Source organism: Erpetoichthys calabaricus, chromosome 17 (genome assembly GCF_900747795.2).
Source record: "Erpetoichthys calabaricus chromosome 17, fErpCal1.3, whole genome shotgun sequence".
In the NCBI taxonomy this organism is placed as follows: domain Eukaryota; kingdom Metazoa; phylum Chordata; class Cladistia; order Polypteriformes; family Polypteridae; genus Erpetoichthys; species Erpetoichthys calabaricus.
In genome coordinates, this window is record NC_041410.2 from 73,376,177 (window position 1) to 73,396,665 (window position 20,489).

Consider the following 20,489-nt stretch of genomic DNA (forward strand, 5'->3'; position numbering starts at 1 on the left):
ATATATATATATATATATATAATACATATATATATATATATATATATATATATATATATATAATACATATATATATATATAATACATATATATATATATATATATATATATATATAATACATATATATATATATATATATATATAATACATATATATATATATATATATATATAATACATATATATATATATATATATATAATACATATATATATATATATATATAATACATATATATATATATATATAATACATATACATATATATATATATATATATATATATATAATACATATACATATACATATATATATATATATATAATACATATACATATATATATATATATATATATATATATATAATACATATACATATACATATATATATATATATATAATACATATACATATATATATATATATATATATATATATATATATAATACATATACATATATATATATATATATATATATATATAATACATATACATATATATATATATATATATATATATATATATATATAATACATATACATATATATATATATATATATATATATATATAATACATATACATATATATATATATATATATATAATACATATACATATATATATATATATATATATATATATATATATATATATATATATAATACATATACATATATATATATATATATATATATAATACATATACATATATATATATATATATATATATATAATACATATACATATATATATATATATATATATATATAAAATACATATACATATATATATATATATATATATATATATAATACATATACATATATATATATATATATATATATATATATATAATACATATACATATATATATATATATATATAATACATATATATATATATATATAATACATATATATATATATATATATATATATAATACATATACATACATATATATATATATATATATATATATATTATACATACACACACACACACATATGAATAAACACATTTGTGAATTTCCCCTTGGGATTAATAAAGTATCTATCTATCACATGTATGTGTACATATAATGCATATAAACATACTGTGCTGTACATATATTTACAAACATATACATACAGACACACACAAACTGTGTATACCGTACATATACTACTATATATGTGCACATGCACATTAACAAACACAGCAAAATTGTTTTTATTACAAAATATACCTTAGAACCTAAACAGTATAAGAGGCAGCAATGCCCAAAGCACAAACATTTATAATTGTTTTCTAAATTCAAAAAACTCTCCAAGCAACAAGTTTTAAAAATTGGCATGGGTGATTATATGTAATTCAGCAAGAATTCACCATATAGACACGGGGCAGGCACATAAGCTAAACTTGATCTTTGTTTTTGTACAATGCTAGCAAACAGCATTTTTTATTATTGATTTACCTACATACATTAAAATATGCTAGAGTGTCATTTTTCTTTAAATGCTTGACTTGATAAGCCTATTTTAATGAGAGTATGAGTTTAATTAGAGTATGAATTCAAGGATATGCAAGCATTTACTGCACACTATTGGTAAAAGGTGGGATAATGTATTTTGATTAATTACTTAATTATTCATACAATAAAGAACTCAAATCTTTAAGTCTAATTTTGTAGAATATTTTCAACAAACCAACTATCCATTTGTGATACTGTTTCTTCCATTACAGTACAGAGTTGTGGGGAGTGACACCATATTTCAGCAGTTTTGGGCTGAAGTCCAGAACTGACCTCAAACAGGGTGCTAGTCAACTATGAATGAATGCATATACTCACAAAACTTCAATTTTGAGTCACTAATTGAGGATGCGAGAGGAAATGAGAAGAATGAGATAACCCAAGCAACTGGACTAAGAAGTGAAGTCGGAAGTCTGGGAGTTGTGTGACACCAAATCCACTATGCCACTTTAAATGAGTGTTAATAGATTACAGATGTACACTAAGCAGATGTATGCCTGCATTTCAGACTGAAAGGTTCTTTAAAGCAGATGTGGTACAATTAAATAATAAAAGGTAACTGATCTGTACATCATTGACTTGTATTTCAGTGAACAGTCTTCATTTGAAGGCATACTGCCTTAAGCAGATGAGAGTGTAGTTGAGCTTTGAAGACAAATGCTTAGCAGCAGAACTCTAAATGTATGCAGGCACTCAGTTTAGGAAAGTACATAGTTTATTAGATTTCAAAATTTACAGTATAAGGTGAAAAAACCAGAAACCAGTTAAGTAACAACTTTTAATACACTGCTTAACAAATTAAAAAAAAAAAATCAGGAAAAGAAAATTAACAAATTAATGTTTCTAATATGCCAACTGGTTGCTAGAATTTTTAATCCATGCATGTAAACAGCTACAGATTTCAGAAGCCTAAAAACTGCTTCCAAAAATTTTACCTTTAATAATTATTGAAGCTTTTAAAATGTGCAATATATTTGGTAAGAACATGTTATTATACCTCTACAAGACATCACACAGCTAATGCTACCAAATAACTTATTTTGAGGACAGTGTGACAGGGTAGGTAAAATTTATTTTTATTTCATTTTCCTTTATTTACTATTGTTTATACTGGACACCACTTGCACAATAAGGAAAAATTAAATGTATGCTGTTTTCTGGGCCTGGTGTCAAATTAATATTTAATTTTGTGCACATACAGAATATACACAAGATCACTGAGTTATATTCACTCAAGGTCGAACTATCGCTTCTTGTGCTCAAATCAATGCTCACTACAAAAATATTTTAAGAGAAGGCCACTGTGCACTTATGTAGGTAAGATTCCAGTACTAACTTGATGAAGGATTAAAAAATTAATCTAATTATACCTTTCATTTGCCAGCACACCCAGGTGTCAGTTGTATGTGTAATAAATGTGAAAAAACATATTACGAAAAAGTGAACATAAAATTAAAACTGATATGAATATGATATTGAGGGTAATCATATCATACCAAAGAATAACAGAAATGGCCCACTGAATTAGCTGGAAAAAAAAACAACTAATAGGTTAGTTGCAAGCCATTTTAAGACAAAATGCATACCTAGACAGTACTACTTACCGTTTTCGATTAAAGATGCACAGAGCAATGATAACTCCAGCAAATATAGACAGCACAATAGGAAGGATGATTACAAGATACAGAATGTTTTCATACTCTGGTGCTGTGACCAAAAGAAAGAAACAAAAATAAAAAAGTGAATTATCAGCAGTAGGTCATCACAGAAATGGCAAGTGTTACATGATCAAAAGAATGAATTGTCAACATACTGAAGTTGAAGTAAGGGCTGGACAGTCATGGGGCACAAAGACAGTAAGTGATGAAATGTGACTGATTTAATTAGACTTACGTTTTGACTGTACATAGAAGGCTACAAAATCAGTCCAAGATCCATTTCCAGCTAGGGAGGTAGCCCGAACCCTAGCAGAGTAGTTTCCTGGTCCCAGATTTGTAAGCTTGGCCCCCTTATGATCTCTGTAGTGTCGCCTAGAAATACACTCAATTTTCTCCTGTTAGGGAAAACCACCACACACAATAATTTTCATAGCTGTTTTGTTTTATTATTGAGCAGAATATACAACTATTTTTAAAATGCTGACAAGAAGCAGGATCTGTGGTTAGGAAGGTGGGTGGTTTTAGGGATTTAAACTTTGGCTTAAGTGCACATCTGAACATACTGTATAAACTATAGTAAACAGTTTATAAATCATCTACCCCAACAAATTATTGCAAAAATATACATTTTGGAAAGTGGTATGGTTAATTTTCATATTAAATAATAGCAAGCTATTGTGGCTCAAATTCAATGTATTTTTTGTGTATAGAGATTAAGCTAACCATTTTAGGTTGTTAAGCAATTAGTCCACTGTTTATTTCACTTTCTTTATGATACATTAACATAAAATATATGAGTGCTTATATACTGGAAACAATTTATTGGAACATACTGGGAATAACAATGGTAATACTTTATTGCCAGAACATGATTAGCATGGAATTTGAAATGGTGACAGCCAAAAAGGGGGGAAAAAAAAACCATCAATACAAATACATAATAAGGACAAAAGAAACCATCACTTCACTCTAAAGGTCAATGTATCACTTAAAGCACCTTACAGTTTGTGGATTAGCATTTTTATGAAATCTGGTTGCTCTAGTCTTGATCGACCAAAGCTATTCACAAAGCTGAATGAAAGTGAACAAAGGGAGGGTGAGTGGATGGGGTACAATAAATCAGAAAGGATCTTAATGGCATTATAGTATTAGGGTTCAATATTAGTAAAGGTTTGCTGTAATGCTAAACCGTGAGTGTTAAAAGGGGAATTGTTAGTAAAGATGCCACAGCTGTGAACTGCACAGGGTGGGACGGTGTCTTGCTGTACTGCCTGTACTTGGTGTCTGGATAAGTTTCTGTCACATACTAGGGCTAAAAGCATGTGCATCCCACTTTAGGCCATCTCAACAACATTTCAGTCTCGAACAACAGAACAAATGTATGGTGGATGGTATAAATATACAATTTTAATCAAATATTTCTAATCAATACATGATAATTCTTACAATTTAATACAAGCATATACTTAAATAAAAGTTGTTAACAATGGATTATTAAAAGCATAAAGAAAAGGACGGAAGGTAACAAACTAAATGTACCTTAAAGCTTGAGGACATGAGGGTTGCCTCATCTTAGAGGAACCACTGAAGAAATTACTAATTACTAAATGAAGTAAACAGGTAATAAACACCCCCTTAAAACTTGAGGACAAACTAGTGAGAAAGCCAAACACCCGTATTGTGAAGTGGTGATAATATCAATGGGAAAACCCATAGGACACCCCTATAAAGAAGCGATATTTAGAATAATGGAAGAACCGACATACAGTATACATGAAGGCTGTAGTTGATTAGCTAAGATGTTATACTTCTGCATATAGAATCAGATGATGTGATGTATTAGATAAGGTAATGGTAATAGAAAAGTATAAAAGGGAATGAATTGTATTAATGATTGCTCACTCCATGGACGAAAACATTTGTGCATATCTATGTGCAAATAAAGAATTGTCCTGCATTTTCATCTGGTCTCCGAGAACGACTCCTTTGAAAACAGGAAAGTTTTTTTCCACAACAATGGGTGTTTGGCTGCCAATAATTTTAGAAATTATTCACTTCACTCTTTCTAGCTGCTTCCAGTCTTCGGCAGAGAAACATCATATCAAATTGTGATATATATACATATACAGTGGTGTGAAAAACTATTTGCCCCCTTCCTGATTTCTTATTCTTTTGCATGTTTGTCACACAAAATGTTTCTGATCATCAAACACATTTAACCATTAGTCAAATATAACACAAGTAAACACAAAATTCAGTTTTTAAATGATGGTTTTTATTATTTAGGGAGAAAAAAGAATCCAAACCTACATGGCCCTGTGTGAAAAAGTAATTGCCCCCTTGTTAAAAAATAACCTAACTGTGGTGTATCACACCTGAGTTCAATTTCCGTAGCCACCCCCAGGCCTGATTACTGCCACACCTGTTTCAATCAAGAAATCACTTAAATAGGAGCTGCCTGACACAGAGAAGTAGACCAAAAGCACCTCAAAACCTAGACATCATGCCAAGATCCAAAGAAATTCAGGAACAAATGAGAACAGAAGTAATTGAGATCTATCAGTCTGGTAAAGGTTATAAAGCCATTTCTAAAGCTTTGGGACTCCAGCGAACCACAGTGAGAGCCATTATCCACAAATGGCAAAAACATGGAACAGTGGTGAACCTTCCCAGGAGTGACCGGCTGACCAAAATTACCCCAAGAGCGCAGACGACGACTCATCCGAGAGGTCACAAAAGACCCCAGGACAACGTCTAAAGAACTGCAGGCCTCACTTGCCTCAATTAAGGTCAGTGTTCACGACTCCACCATAAGAAAGAGACTGGGCAAAAACGGCCTGCATGGCAGATGTCCAAGACGCAAACCACTGTTAGGCAAAAAGAACATTAGGGCTCGTCTCAATTTTGCTAAGAAACATCTCAATGATTGCCAAGACTTTTGGGAAAATACCTTGTGGACTTATGAGACAAAAGTTGAACTTTTTGGAAGGCAAATGTCCCGTTACATCTGGCGTAAAAGGAACACAGCATTTCAGAAAAAGAACATCATACCAACAGTAAAATATGGTGGTGGTAGTGTGATGGTCTGGGGTTGTTTTGCTGCTTCAGGACCTGGAAGGCTTGCTGTGATAGATGGAACCATGAATTCTACTGTCTACCAAAAAATCCTGAAGGAGAATGTCCGGCCATCTGTTCGTCAACTCAAGCTGAAGCGATCTTGGGTGCTGCAACAGAACAATGACCCAAAACACACCAGCAAATCCACCTCTGAATGGCTGAAGAAAAACAAAATGAAGACTTTGGAGTGGCCTAGTCAAAGTCCTGACCAGAATCCAATTGAGATGCTATGGCATGACCTTAAAAAGGTGGTTCATGCTAGAAAACCCTCAAATAAAGCTGAATTACAACAATTTTGCAAAGATGAGTGGGCCAAAATTCCTCCAGAGCGCTGTAAAAGACTCATTGCAAGTTATCGCAAACGCTTGATTGCAGTTATTGCTGCTAAGGGTGGCCCAACCAGTTATTAGGTTCAGGGGGCAATTACTTTTTCACACAGGGCCATGTAGGTTTGGATTTTTTTTTCTCCCTAAATAATAAAAACCATCATTTAAAAACTGCATTTTGTATTTACTTGTGTTATATTTGACTAATGGTTAAATGTGTTTGATGATCAGAAACATTTTGTGTGACAAACATGCAAAAGAATAAGAAATCAGGAAGGGGGTAAATAGTTTTTCACACCACTGTATATATATATATATGTATTCCTTTTTAACTATTTCCCAAAATAAAGATTTACAGTTAGGTTCATAAATATTTGGACAGAGACAACTTTTTTCTAATTTTGGTTCTGTACATTACCACAATGAATTTTAAATGAAACAACTCAGATGCAGTTGAAGTGCAGACTTTCAGCTTTAATTCAGTGGGGTGAACAAAACGATTGCATAAAAATGTGAGGCAACTAAAGCATTTTTTAACACAATCCCTTCATTTCAGGGGCTCAAAAGTAATGGGACAAATTAAATAACTGGAAATAAAATGTTCATTTCTAATACTTGGTTGAAAACCCTTTGCTGGCAATGACAGCCTGAAGTCTTGAACTCATGGACATCACCAGATGCTGGGTTTCCTCCTTTTTAATGCTCTGCCAGGCATTTACTGCAGCGGCTTTCAGTTGCTGTTTGTTTGTGGGCCTTTCTGTCTGAAGTTTAGTCTTCAACAAGTGAAATGCATGCTCAATTGGGTTAAGATCAGGTGACTGACTTGGCCATTCAAGAATTTTCCACTTCTTTGCTTTAATAAACTCCTGGGTTGCTTTGGCTGTATGTTTTGGGTCATTGTCCATCTGTATCATGAAACGCCACCCAATCAATTTGACTGCATTTAGCTGGATTTGAGCAGACAGTACGTCTCTGAACACCTCAGAATTCATTCAGCTGCTTCTGTCCTGTGTCACATCATCAATAAACACTAGTGTCCCAGTGCCACTGGCAGCCATGCACGCCCAAGCCATCACACTGCCTCCACCGTGTTTTACAGATGATGTGGTATTGTTTTGGATAATGAGCTGTTCCACGCCTTCTCCATACTTTTTTTTTGCCATCATTCTGGTAGAGGTTGAACTTGGTTTCATCTGTCCAAAGAATGTTTTTCCAGAACTGTGCTGGCTTTTTTAGATGTTCTTTAGCAAAGTCCAATCTAGCCTTTCTATTTTTGAGGCTTATGAGTGGCTTGCACCTTGCAGTGCACCCTCTGTATTTATTTTCATGCAGTCTTGTCTTTAGGGTAGACTTGGATATCGATACGCCTACCCCCTGGAGAGTGTTGTTCACTTGGTTGGCTGTTGTGAAGGGGTTTCTCTTCACCATGGAAATAATTCTGCGATCATCCACCACTGTTGTCTTCCATGGACGTCCAGGTCTTTTTGTGTTGCTGAGTTCACCAGTGCTTGCTTTCTTTCTCAGGATGTACCAAACTGTAGATTTTGCCACTCGTAATATTTTATCAATTTCTCGGATGTTTTTTTCTGTTTTCGCAGCTTAAGGATGGCTTCTTTCACCTGCATGGAGAGCTCCTTTGACCGCATGTTGTCTGTTCACAGCAAAATCTTCCACATGCAAGCATCACACCTCAAATCAACTCTAGGCCTTTTATCTGCTTAATTGATAATGACATAACGACGGACTTGCCCACACCTGCCCATGAAATAGCATTTGAGTCAATTGTCCAATTACTTTTGAGCCCCTGAAATGAAGGGATGATGTTAAAAAAATGCTTTAGTTGCCTCACATTTTTATGCAATCGTTTTTTTCACCCCACTGAATTAAAGCTGAAAGTCTGCACTTCAACTGCATCTGAGTTGTTTCATTTAAAATTCGTTGTGGTAATGTACAGAACCAAAATTAGAAAAAAGTTGTCCCTGTCCAAATATTTATGGACCTAATTGTACTTACAATAATGGGAAAATACTGCCTGGTGAACATTACAGCACATTATAGTACATCTCATATTGCAGGATAAAACAGATGTACAGAGTAGAGCTACATATGCACAAGATATACACACATTTACAAAATGCAACCTTTTTTCACTTTTTGTACACACCATTATGCTTCCTTGGATTTCATGTTTCCAGTATAAACAGATAATGCTCATAAGCTTGTGCTATTTGAAGGCTTTTTAAGCTCTGGATACCTTTAATTATCTATAAATAGATAAATAAAATCTACCATTGCCTTATTCTCACTGCATGCAATCTCCAGATCTCTATGATAAACCATATAAAGCCTATGGATGTGAAAAGAGCACTTGTATCCCGGGCTTATTTGAAGATAATGATTGAACAGAAGATCATTTCTTGATTGGATAAGGGTCTTTAAAATTTCATGCTTCTGTGAAAAGTTGAGAAAAATGCTGTCTCCTTTCCAGTCTGGCACAACCACACTACCATCTTAGACAATCCGCACATTGCTTTGCTGGCAAACCCATCAGTTTTTTCCACCCTGTGCAGGTCAACGTATTAAAACATGTTGTGACATTTATAACTTTCTCCTTAGAGCATTTTAGTTACTGAGGCCCATGTTCTTTGTCATTCCTTCTTTTTCTATCTCCAAATTTGATCTGTCCTTAGTATTATCCCAATATCCACTCTAGCCACTTCATCATTTTTTCATCTTTCTTATTTCCAAACTTAAAGCCAGTGGCAATCTTATATGCCAATTTACATAAGGAGCCTGGCTATCTCAAGTCTCCTTCCACTTCATGGAAAACTATACTTAACATTTCTAAATGGTATAAAAACGCAAATTATTAGAATGTTCAACTTAAATTTGTACTTCACCTATACATTAAACTCACAAAGTTTATGCTACACATTTGGCGGGTGTTTCCATTTGTCACTTGCATTTCTTAAAGGTTCCTGGCACATTGTGTCATGAATTTTGATCTGCTCTCTTTAACTGCCTGTCTTCTATACTTTCTGTTAATGTACAATTTTTGCTACATACATTTCTACAGTTGGACCTCTGTACTCTTAGCCTTGCTTTCTTCCAGAAGAGGCTATTGTGCCTGGGTACAATAGTTACAAACTAATTCTACCCTCTCACTGGAAATCTCCCGATTCTTTCTTTGTAAATTTCTGGAAGTCCTCTTTCAATAAATTAGTCTTACTTGAATTTCCAGCAGTAGACCGTCTGGTCCCAATAATGAGAAGTTTTCAGTCTGCTATGTGTTTGATTCTGATTCGGAGTTGGTTGGCTGGGGGTCAATTTTGTGTACACAGTTCTAAATTCTTCCATTTGCTTCTCTTTTTTTTTTGGGCTTATTTTTACTTCATCCCCCAGTCTATATGGACATCAATAACTTTTGAACCTAAGAAGTACATTATGTACGCTGATTTGTGTTTTCTACTAATTAATTGTATTTTATATATTCTTGTCTCTCATAGTACTAGAAAGTAACAAAATATTGCATATTGGTAGGACAGGCACAGCAGAATTTCACTATATTCTGTACATGTGGATTAAAAACTGATGTGAGGCAGGCTGTGGGTATTGGTATATCTGACCATTTCTGCATTCTGTTGAATATAGTAATATTGGTAACTAGAACCAAAGAGCAGCCTTTTGTTAAAAAAACGCTATTTTAATGCAGAAGCAGCATCTGTGTTTGGTAATATACTCAATAATCAGTCTGAATTCAGTGCTTGTCCTATCATAGCCAACAATGTTATCAGTAAGGTATATTATATTTTCCTAAGGTAAGAGCTACACCTGACATTATTGCCTCTGAAAAAACTGTTAAGAAATCCTAAGCACTAAAATACTTTGGAAAACTCAAGAGTGTTGAATCTTAAGACAAAATGCAATAGGGTCTGAGCGTAAATGAGGGAAAACTAAATTAACAGTCCACTGTGAAATAATAAAGGCACATACAGCTGAATATAACAAAGTAGTCCATCTTGAGAGGCAGTCTAAAATTGTAAATGATAATGCTGTAAATGCAAGTATGCACTTAACTGGTACAAAGGTATGCATACGTAATAAAAATCATGAATGCATAACGTCATTTGGATCACTACAGCATGTTTGCGTACCTGACAATCAGGTCAAACACCTCATATTGTGTGTACACTTTTTTTTTTTTATAATATATCCAAAAAAACAACAGATATTAAGCAGGTGCTTTGGCATTTCGCCACCTGCAAAGAAATATGAAACCGAGCCGGATGAGGAAAAGTAGCTCCAAGATGTGCCATGGCTTGCAGCTTATGATGAGCACATGGAAATGTGGTGCAAACTATGCCACTTGTATCCAAAAGACAAAAAGGTCTTGCAGATAAAAAACTGCATTTTACACCGTCTCAAAGAATTTCAATCATCCTTTGTTCAACAAACATGAATAAAGCAAGGAGCACGTGAATGTGGTATAAGCTATTTCTAATAAATAAGATAATCAAGAAGAAATATCCAGGTGATCACTGGCTAGATGGCAAAACAAGCTGAATAAAGAACAATGTCAAGCTCTGCGTGTATTTTTCTCCTCGCCTTTCATTAAGCTAAACATGCATTTTCCATGTCTTCCTTTGCTGAGGATATTTATTTACTTGAGCACCTAGGAGTAAATGTCGGAGGTGCATATCATTCATGTGATGGGGGAGTGCAGATCATAAAGAGGAATTAAGAGCCAGGTTGGAGTCTGTTGAATTTTGGGGACTGATTTTTGATGGATCTGAGGACATCACTAAAACCAAGCAGGAGATTGTTTACATCAGGACTATTCAATTACAAATTCAGTTGGGCCAGATTTTCAAACCAAAAAATTTAGCTGGGCCAGACATTTTCAGTGGCCAGTAAGCAGCAGGTAATGGCAAATTTTAAATCAACACAAATGAACATATTTAAAAACAAGTAATGTTTATTCATTGCTTCCCTTTTAAATCTGGTCACATCTGCACCGGCAATCGGAAGGTTGCTAGTTCGAATCCCATAAACATCAGAAGTGACAGTAGTCTTTTGCTCCCTTGAACAAGGTCTTTAACAAAATTCTTTGTTAGTTGTGGTAATTATACTTCAAAGACACATGATATTCTATATGGTATTCCACAAGGCTCTATACTGGGTCTGCTGCTCTTTTCGATTTACATGCTTCCATTAGGCCAGATTATCTCAGGGCAAAACATGAGCTACCACAGCTATGCTGATGACACATGTGGAAGAATACATTTAGGGTAACAAAGCATTTATCTTTAAGAAACAAAATAAAAGGTTAATAAATGTTGGAAATAAGATAAAGGTCAAGTGAGCAACAAAATGTGCACTGAAATATAAGAATTGGATTAGGAAAAATACTGAGATGGTCAAATAAGTAAAGAATGTACCAGAAGAAAGATTGATGTAATATACAAAATGTACTGAAGGATGACTAAGAAATGACTAAGAAATCAGCAGATGTCCTATGAACTAGAATTGACAGTTGTTATGTGCACAGAAATTTCAAGGGTGGTGGCTCATTTCATAAGGTATAAGAACCACCAGAATATAATAAAATAGACTTATTTTATATCAATCATTTGGGTGTAACCAATGGACCAACCAGAGTAAAATATATGCATTGATTGGCGCTGTATGTAAATTCAACAGTTTACAAAATGAACCTCTATTTCTCTGACCATTCTGACGATGCTGTAACGGACTGCTTTTGAAGAATGCTCTCTCCAAGGCATTTTACTGGGGAGTAATTAAAAGATACAATGAACAGCTTTTCTCCTGCCTGATTACTGAATTGTCCTGTTAGAGGACGTTTCTTTCTTTAATAAGATGTTCAATTTCGACCACACACACAACTCTATTTATCAATAGCGCCTGATGACCCCGACACTCTTGATTCACTGACACAATGTCTTACTTGTGTTTCTGAATGGATGAGTAGTAATTTTCTCAAACTAAATAAGGAGAAAACAGAAATTTTAGTGACTGGCAAAAATGGATATAATGAGGTTATTTGAAATAAACTTGATGCATTAGGATTAAAAGTCAAGACGGAGGTAAAGAATGTAGGGGTAACTACTGACTCTGACCTGAATTTTAAATCACATATTAATCAGATTACTAGAACATCATTTTTTCACTTAAGAAATACAGCAAAAGTTAGACCTCTTATAACATTGCAAGATGCTGAGAAAGTAGTTCACGCTTTTGTTTTCAGTCGACTAGATTACAGTATCGCACTCTTCTCAGGACTACCCAAAAAAGACATCAATCGATTGCAACTAGTGCAGAATGCAGTTACTAGAATCTTAACTAGGAAAAGAAAATCCAGGCACATCTCTCCAGTTCTGATGTCACTACATTGGTTACTTGTGTCGTTTAGAATTGACTTTAAAATACTGCTTATGGTTTACAAAGCCTTAAATAATCTTGCTCCATCCCATATTTCAGAACGTCTTTCACCTTACACTTCAAACTATAACCTTGGATCTCCAAATGAGTGTCTGCTTATTATTCCAAGAGCTAAACTTAAAAGAAGTGGTGAGGCAGCCTTCTACTGTTATACACCTTAAAATCTGGAATAGCTTGCCAATAGGAATTCACCAAGTTAATACGATGGAGCACTTTAAAAAAAACTGCTAAAAAAATTACTTTAACATGGCTTTCTCATAGCTTCATTTTTGTTTAATCCTGATACTCTGTATTTGCATTTAATTATCATTATTATTCATGGTGGCTCCGTACTAACCCTACTTTCTCTTCTGTTCTTTTTCTGGTTTTCTGTGGTGACGATCTGCACCACCACCACCTGATCAAAGCACCGTGATGTCCCTACATTGATGGATTAAAGGCCAGAAGTCCCCATGACTGTCATTATCAAGTTCTTCTATGTGAACCCTGAATACAATGAGGACTGATTTAGGTCATTTATGTTAGGTAGAATGCCTAGAAGGGGCTGGGTGTTCTCGGAACCCCTGCAGATTTTATTTTTTTTTTCTCCCTGGCCATCGGACCTTACTTTTATTCTATGTTAATTAGTGTTCCCGAATTCTATTTTCTTATTTTGTCTTTTTTCCTCTTTCTTCATCATGTAAAGCACTTTAAGCTACATCATTTGTATGTAAATGTGCTATATAAATAAATGTTGTTGTTAACCTGCAATTGCTTCATCCTGGGTATGACATTAATCTGCATCCAGCTTTGCAAGCAGGTCCTCCAACTTGCAGGGAAAACTTGGGGGTTGGTGGCAGGATTGGCACTCCTGCCACCATAAAAAACCTCACCATTCCTGTAATAGTGCTGAGGTGTCACCCACTGCACTCCAACCCAGGTGGGTCATCGTGTTGTGGGTGTAGCATAATCAGTTCACACTCCCAACCTCTCAAGGACAGAGCACATCAAAAATGTATATAATTAAAAAAAATGAACAGAATCAGAGGTAGCAGCAATACTTTTTTCCACTTTTGAAATAAAAAAATAAACATTTTGCTCACATCTGACCCAGCTACATCTAAAAATGCATAAAATCAAAAAGGTGCACAGTATTAGCAATAACTTTGGGTTCCCTTTTGAAATATGAGATTCTCCCCTCCCCTCAATTTAAAGGGGTGGTCGTGATAGGCAAGGAATTTTTTTTCCCCCCATAGCGCTTAAACTATTTCATTCAGACGGTTTTAAACACTCATATGCCAGAGGTAAAACTCGAGTTCCACAACAACGCCTTTCTCGTGGAAATTGCTTTTATTTCTTCCCCCAGAAAAAAAACTACCAGAGTTAATGTTTAAGAGCAAGACACACCATGTATGGCGTGAAAGTGGATTAGTACATTTATTTTAAAGACAAATCATTAATAATTAATTATTAATAATAATTATTACTATTATTTTTTACTAAATGTTATTTTCCATGTTTCTTTGTTGCTGAGCTCCCATTGAAGAATTTATTGGTAACAGAACTTATAATACAGTTATTCACTTGCAGACTTAAAACGCACACTTCATTACATCGCTGTGTGCGACAAAACAACAGGCAAGTGACTGCTTGTATACGTTTACTGATGAACAGGCCGCCATTTTGCTTGGAGTATGCATTAAATCAAAAGGGAAATGGCATGTAAAGATCTGCAAACACAAGGAGATTGGCGACAATCACCTCTTAGCACGCCTGTGCGAAATAAGAAGGAACAACTAAATTCTACGTGGCACAGATATCTTCATAACAGGGGATTTATATAATGGGCAGAGGAATTTCAAACGTTTTGCATTCCTTCCTTTAGTTTTGATGACCGGTTGCATCATATTCAGCCCTTCATTCATTATTTTGGCACAAATGTAACCAGCCTCTTGTTGAAATTCATAACAGTCCTGTCAGCAGCGCCGTGTATTTAGAAATAACTTTCCCACAACCATCTCCAAGTCTGACGTCATTTTCGCAGTGACTCCCTCTCTCCCAGCGCGAGGTATATAAACTGGCCTTTATGCGGCTCAGTGATTTGCAAGGGGGAGCCGATACCAATACATATGTTAACGGCACGACTACTCAATAAAAAATGGCATTTTGTATCTGTTACAATACAATAGTTTAAAGTTTCAATGATTTCATTCGCCACTAGTGAACTAAGTAGAAATGATAATCGGCAAAGCCTATTTTTGGTTGCATTTGCAACCATCTTAGTTGCAGTCTGGTGCCCTGGTGAGAGAACGGGCTGGGCCAGTAGGAGGCTGCTTCTGGGCTACCTTTGGTTCACAGGCTGCCATTTGAATAGGCCTGGTTTACATTGTGTCTGCGCCCAGCAATGGATAGTTTACAATGGACTTCCTTGGACTGGTTGAACTGGGTGCTGACGGACCCGCACAAGCCGTAACAGATGGACTTGTGAAACTTTTCCAGAGTGTGGGCTTGGATGACTAGACAACAAAGTTGGTTGCCATGTGCACAGACAGAGCTGCTGTCAGCATTGGTATGTACAACAGCGTTGTGCCAAAACTATGACAACTGGCTGCGGTGGGAGACTCTCTTATGCACATTCTGTGCATTGCATACACACTGGAGAACTGTGCAAAATCAGCTGATCGCAACGTTCTCTTCAGTACTGTGAGGCCTTTAATCGCTCTGTGGTCAAGCTGCTGCAGTTTTATTTACAAAAATAAAACTCCCTCAAGTCACGTGATCATTTCTTAGTATTTGATCCTTCAACTTGTCCTCAGAAAAAGCAAGATCTCTACCATTTTGGCAACACAAGTTTGCACCATTCTTCAGAAATATGATGCCACTTTGCAACTTGACAGGGACACCACAGTGAAAGAATGGATGTGCTTAAAGCAAGCATTAAAATGCTTGGCAGTATCCTCTGTGTATGACTTGGTCCACATAATAAATATAATCAATCTATCATCAGTATCATCAAGGTGGCTAAACTGTCTGTTCACTGCCTTTGAGCAGTGCAACCTGTGAGAGGAGATTCTCACATTGAAACATAAAAAAAAATCAAGTACAGATCTTGTCTGTCACATCTAGGGAATCCATTCCCGGGAATTCTGGAATCCCACATTTCATTCCCGGGAATGACACTGTGCACAGGCATCTCACATGTGAACGGTTTTAGAACGACCAACACTTATTTTTAATAAAAGTACTGCAATATGTTGACACAAATAAAAGACTAACCTTATCTACAAGCAGTTCTTGCTGTCATATAAGTACATGTATCTAGTTAGTTGCAGTAATAAGAGCATAGAAAGCACAACGTGTCCAGCGTGCGGTCGTCCAGGCTAGAGCGCACCTTCATGCAGAGTACGCCAGCTGCTAAAAAAGCACGCTCTGCCTCCACTGAAGTAGGCGGCACAGTCATCAGATACTGATACTCTTGTTCTAAACAACACCCGTGCTTGCCGTTGCTCTGAAACACCGCCATTTCGTCTTTTATTGATGCATGCAGTTTCTTGTCATCATTCTGTGATGGCAAGTTTCTTGGCACAGATAATGCGGATGCAACAGACTAACGCACTGCAATTTCAAGTTGCTGTTCAAAGCTGTTGTCTGATGAAGTGCAAGCTGCAGCAATGGCGCCACCTTAATTATTTTCAACTATAACTCTTATTTCTTGATCGGTTTTTACACGCTATATATGCAAGCTTGGCCGTTCCCGTTTTCCCGGGAATTACAGCAGTTTCATTCCCGGGAATGAAAAATGTTTAGGGAATGGATTCCCTAGTCACATCCTTGCCACAGAGCCCTGATGCATATTCACCTATCAAAGACAACCACAGAAACATTTGACTCGATGCCAACTGTTGACCTGTGGATAGAGATAGCTAAGAGGAGGCTCAACCAGGGACAGGGAGATGCATCTGCAGCATCTTCATTATCTATAACACAGGAAGCTGAGGCAGACAATGAGGACAGCAAGGAAGACTGCACTTACTAAGACCTCGCTACATACAGGGTGAGTACCAAACACCATCTCTTGGTACTCACCTGGGTAATAACTCACTGAAAAAGTTATATGCACCCCTGTGTAAATGCAAGATTTTTATTCTCATCTTCTAAACCCAGTTCATTCAACAAAACGCCTCCTGGAAAGTTCTTGTGAAAATTGTGAAGCTTTTGACACATTTTTTAAACACAAAATAAATATTAGAAATAATATATACCTCAAAAATGAATCCTGTTGAACCTCAGCAGGCTCGTTTAGAGGATTAGATTATCAGAAATAGGTTTTCCTGAACTCTGCAAAATAATTTCTCAACTAAATCCCTCTAGTTGTATCATTAACCCAATCCAGGGTACAGGGTAAATAATACATTCTTATTTGCAAGACACAGATCTGGTCTCATTCAAGTGGTTATTGTAATATTAAATTAACACTTTTGCAAAGGTATAATGAAACAAGTGTGCTTTTATTCAAGAATACAACTGAATAACAAAAAATTCAAATTCAACAAGATACCAAGACGACATGATTCACCAGCGTTTGTGTGTCTGCTTATATCCCTTCAGTGATATCTTTTACAGGTAGCAAAAATTTACATTGGGTGTTACAGACTCAAATCAACTGTATGTCTTTGTTACATTACTAGCCATCCCCCGGGCCTCAACCACGTAGTAGTGAAATAGGACAAACTTTTAAAATCAACAAACAAACAAGTATTGCTAGCTAAGCAGAGGCAAGGTACACTCCAAAACGTGGCCAGAGGTACATCAACTCAAACAGAGGCTGGCGCGTGAGTGAGGAGGGCCCTGCCCGGCTCCCCACTCCTGATGTCACGCTTCCCCTCTCCTCGGCCCGCAGCCTCTGTCTCAGAATAGCATGAACATATCGCTCCTGCAAGCAAACTATGATTCTTAGTGTGATGAGAAAAGTCGCAAAATCAACTGGAATGTTCAAGAAGAAAACCCAATCTAAATCAATTAAGTACTTCTCTCTTGAAAAGCAGACAGACATAGGATTTTATATAGAGAGAGATAATAATAATAACACCTCAGTACTCAAAACGAGAAACACCTGGACTCAAACCCATAACCCTTTGGTTATAAGGCAGTTATTCTTACCTCTGCACCATTCAAGAAGAAATTTCAATTTTTTGTCGATTGACATTTGAGCTTGGGTTTTTAACTCATTGACAGCAACATATAAATTGAATGATTTATTTTTCTTTGGTTACATTCTTGAATAAAAGAGCATGTGTTTATTTGATATCTGGACTAAAGACTTCACACATTATTCACTTCACGTCATTATTACTAGAACATGGAAAAGGTTTCTGCTTTAGTTATGTGTTCAACATTTCTTGCCTCACATTTACCCAGATTGTTGTAGACGCAGAACACACATTAAAATGCATGTATTCCAAATAACGATATACTGTACTCTTTACCCTAAACAACTCAAGGCCCCTCACAACCAGATAGACACTTGAGCTGGGAGAACTTCAGTTGTGTCGGTGGGGGAGGGGATAGCAGGCTGCTTGTGCTGATTGACACATTTGCAAAACAAAGATGATGCTGATGAAGAGGTGCAAAGGAATTTAAGGTGGCCTGGCGTTCCGACTTTTTTCGTAAGCTTCAGGAATTCTAGTTTTAACAATCCTGTTCTGCTTGACGCCAGGGGGTATAATACCACATGAAGACCTGTGCATCAGCAGCAGATACCATTGGAAACTTGGCAGAAATTCTGAAGACACCAATTGTTTGGAGTAAGGATCACTCAACAGCACAGCAACACATGTATCCAGAATCATACTTACCAATCAGTGTAAAATGACACCCTTGGTAAAAGATGCAATAAAACAAACTGCACCACACATTCCAAAGCACTTAAAAAGTGTTAAAAGGTTGCAGAAAGAAGTTCTCTCACAGAATTCTTGTACTGTTTTTTGGTTAATCAAAAAGCTTTGTTAATAGTGAGCCTGGCTTTGATATAATGTTAAAATTTTGCATGAAAAGACTGCTTTTAATTGTAAAGCTTTGTTAACATAGAAAGCTACACATAGGCTAAACCTTTTTTAAAACATATTTGGTTTTGAACTCCAGCCTTTCCTTGCTCACCACTTCTTTATTTTGTTAATGCCTTTCCTTTAGACAAGAAATTAAAAGAAATTTACCTCTGAGTTTTGCCGATATTTAACCTCATACATTAAGATGAGTCCATTAGGATTGACGGGCTCATCCCACCTGAGGTAAACACTATTATCTTCTCCGGCTGCCCAATTTACAAGTCCAGGAATGTCATCTGCTTTGTCTGGAAGATGGAAGTTACAGAAGAAGTCATCCCCTCCCATATAGATTACACAATTTCTAACTAGGCAATAGTAAGTTATTATTTCAAGAATCTTTCCTATTGCACAGGTGAACCCAACATGAAACGGGACAATTTTAGCCATAGCTTACCTGCTGGTTTGGTTCTTGCGTAGACAAAGTTGGCAGCACTGCAGCCCCGTTCTGCATCATGGTTACATGCATGGATATCGATGCGGTACACAGTGAATGGCTGCAGATGTGAAATTTCTGTTGACTCCTTTCCATCAACCTTGGCCTCATAAACTGGGTACTCACGATCTCTGAATTCTGTATCAGTAGAGTTGCTGCCCAGATCTTGTAATGTTGTGTTACCATCCATACTGTGAAGCATGCTTGCATTGGTCACTGCGAATAAGTCCCTCCGTCGACGGTCAGGTGGCCTATAATCATCAGATGGAAAAAGACAACACTTTACTCAGTGAAGATAATAAGTACTCATGAAGACTGGAGAGAAGCTTAGATGGAATCCATAGAGCAAAAGGAAAGGAAAAAGCAAAGCTAGTTTGGTGGGTGAAGACCTGGCCTAAAGAAGATAGCAGCAGAAGCTATAAGCAATGGAAATAAGAGAGTCACAATCATGTCCTGCACTTCAGAAAGATCTCTTTGTTTAGTAAATATAAGAGCCAGCTGGATCAGGATCACTTTGTGTTTGACCTCCCAGTGTGCTCACCTGTTTCTCTGGAAAGGATTTAATGTTTAAGAAAGGTAAAGTAGGAAAGGACAAGAAAGACACAAAGAAATGGATTTGATCTCAAATTGAAATGAACAGCTGCCAACAGCATCTTGATGAATATCTCACAGAACAAGACAGACTGTGCCATCTGAAAAGACTTATTGCTGTTTATGAGGAGCCTCCGTAGGTGCATTTACTAATTGCTTGCCAAGAATTGACTACTTTATTTCTGATATATGAAACACAAATTAACTAATTTGTTTCTTAATTTTATTGAACTGTATTAAGTTTCAGTATTTTACTTCAACTAATGCAACCTTGGTGAGTGCACAATAATGGGAGTTTTCCAACCTTTCATT

The 20,489-nt window shown here is 36.0% G+C and overlaps 1 protein-coding gene across 1 annotated transcript in view; it reads right to left on the reverse strand.

The window, feature by feature from the left end:
- igf1ra (insulin-like growth factor 1a receptor) overlaps window positions 1-20,489 on the reverse strand; it is a 443,425-nt gene that overhangs the window by 33,257 nt on the left and 389,679 nt on the right. The window contains exons 11-14 of the mRNA XM_028822633.2: window positions 19,548-19,837; window positions 19,262-19,398; window positions 3,404-3,563; window positions 3,115-3,217 (exon numbers count right to left, since the gene is read on the reverse strand). Coding sequence (XP_028678466.1) covers window positions 3,115-3,217; window positions 3,404-3,563; window positions 19,262-19,398; window positions 19,548-19,837 — 690 coding nt within the window. The remainder of the gene's footprint in view (window positions 1-3,114; window positions 3,218-3,403; window positions 3,564-19,261; window positions 19,399-19,547; window positions 19,838-20,489) is intronic.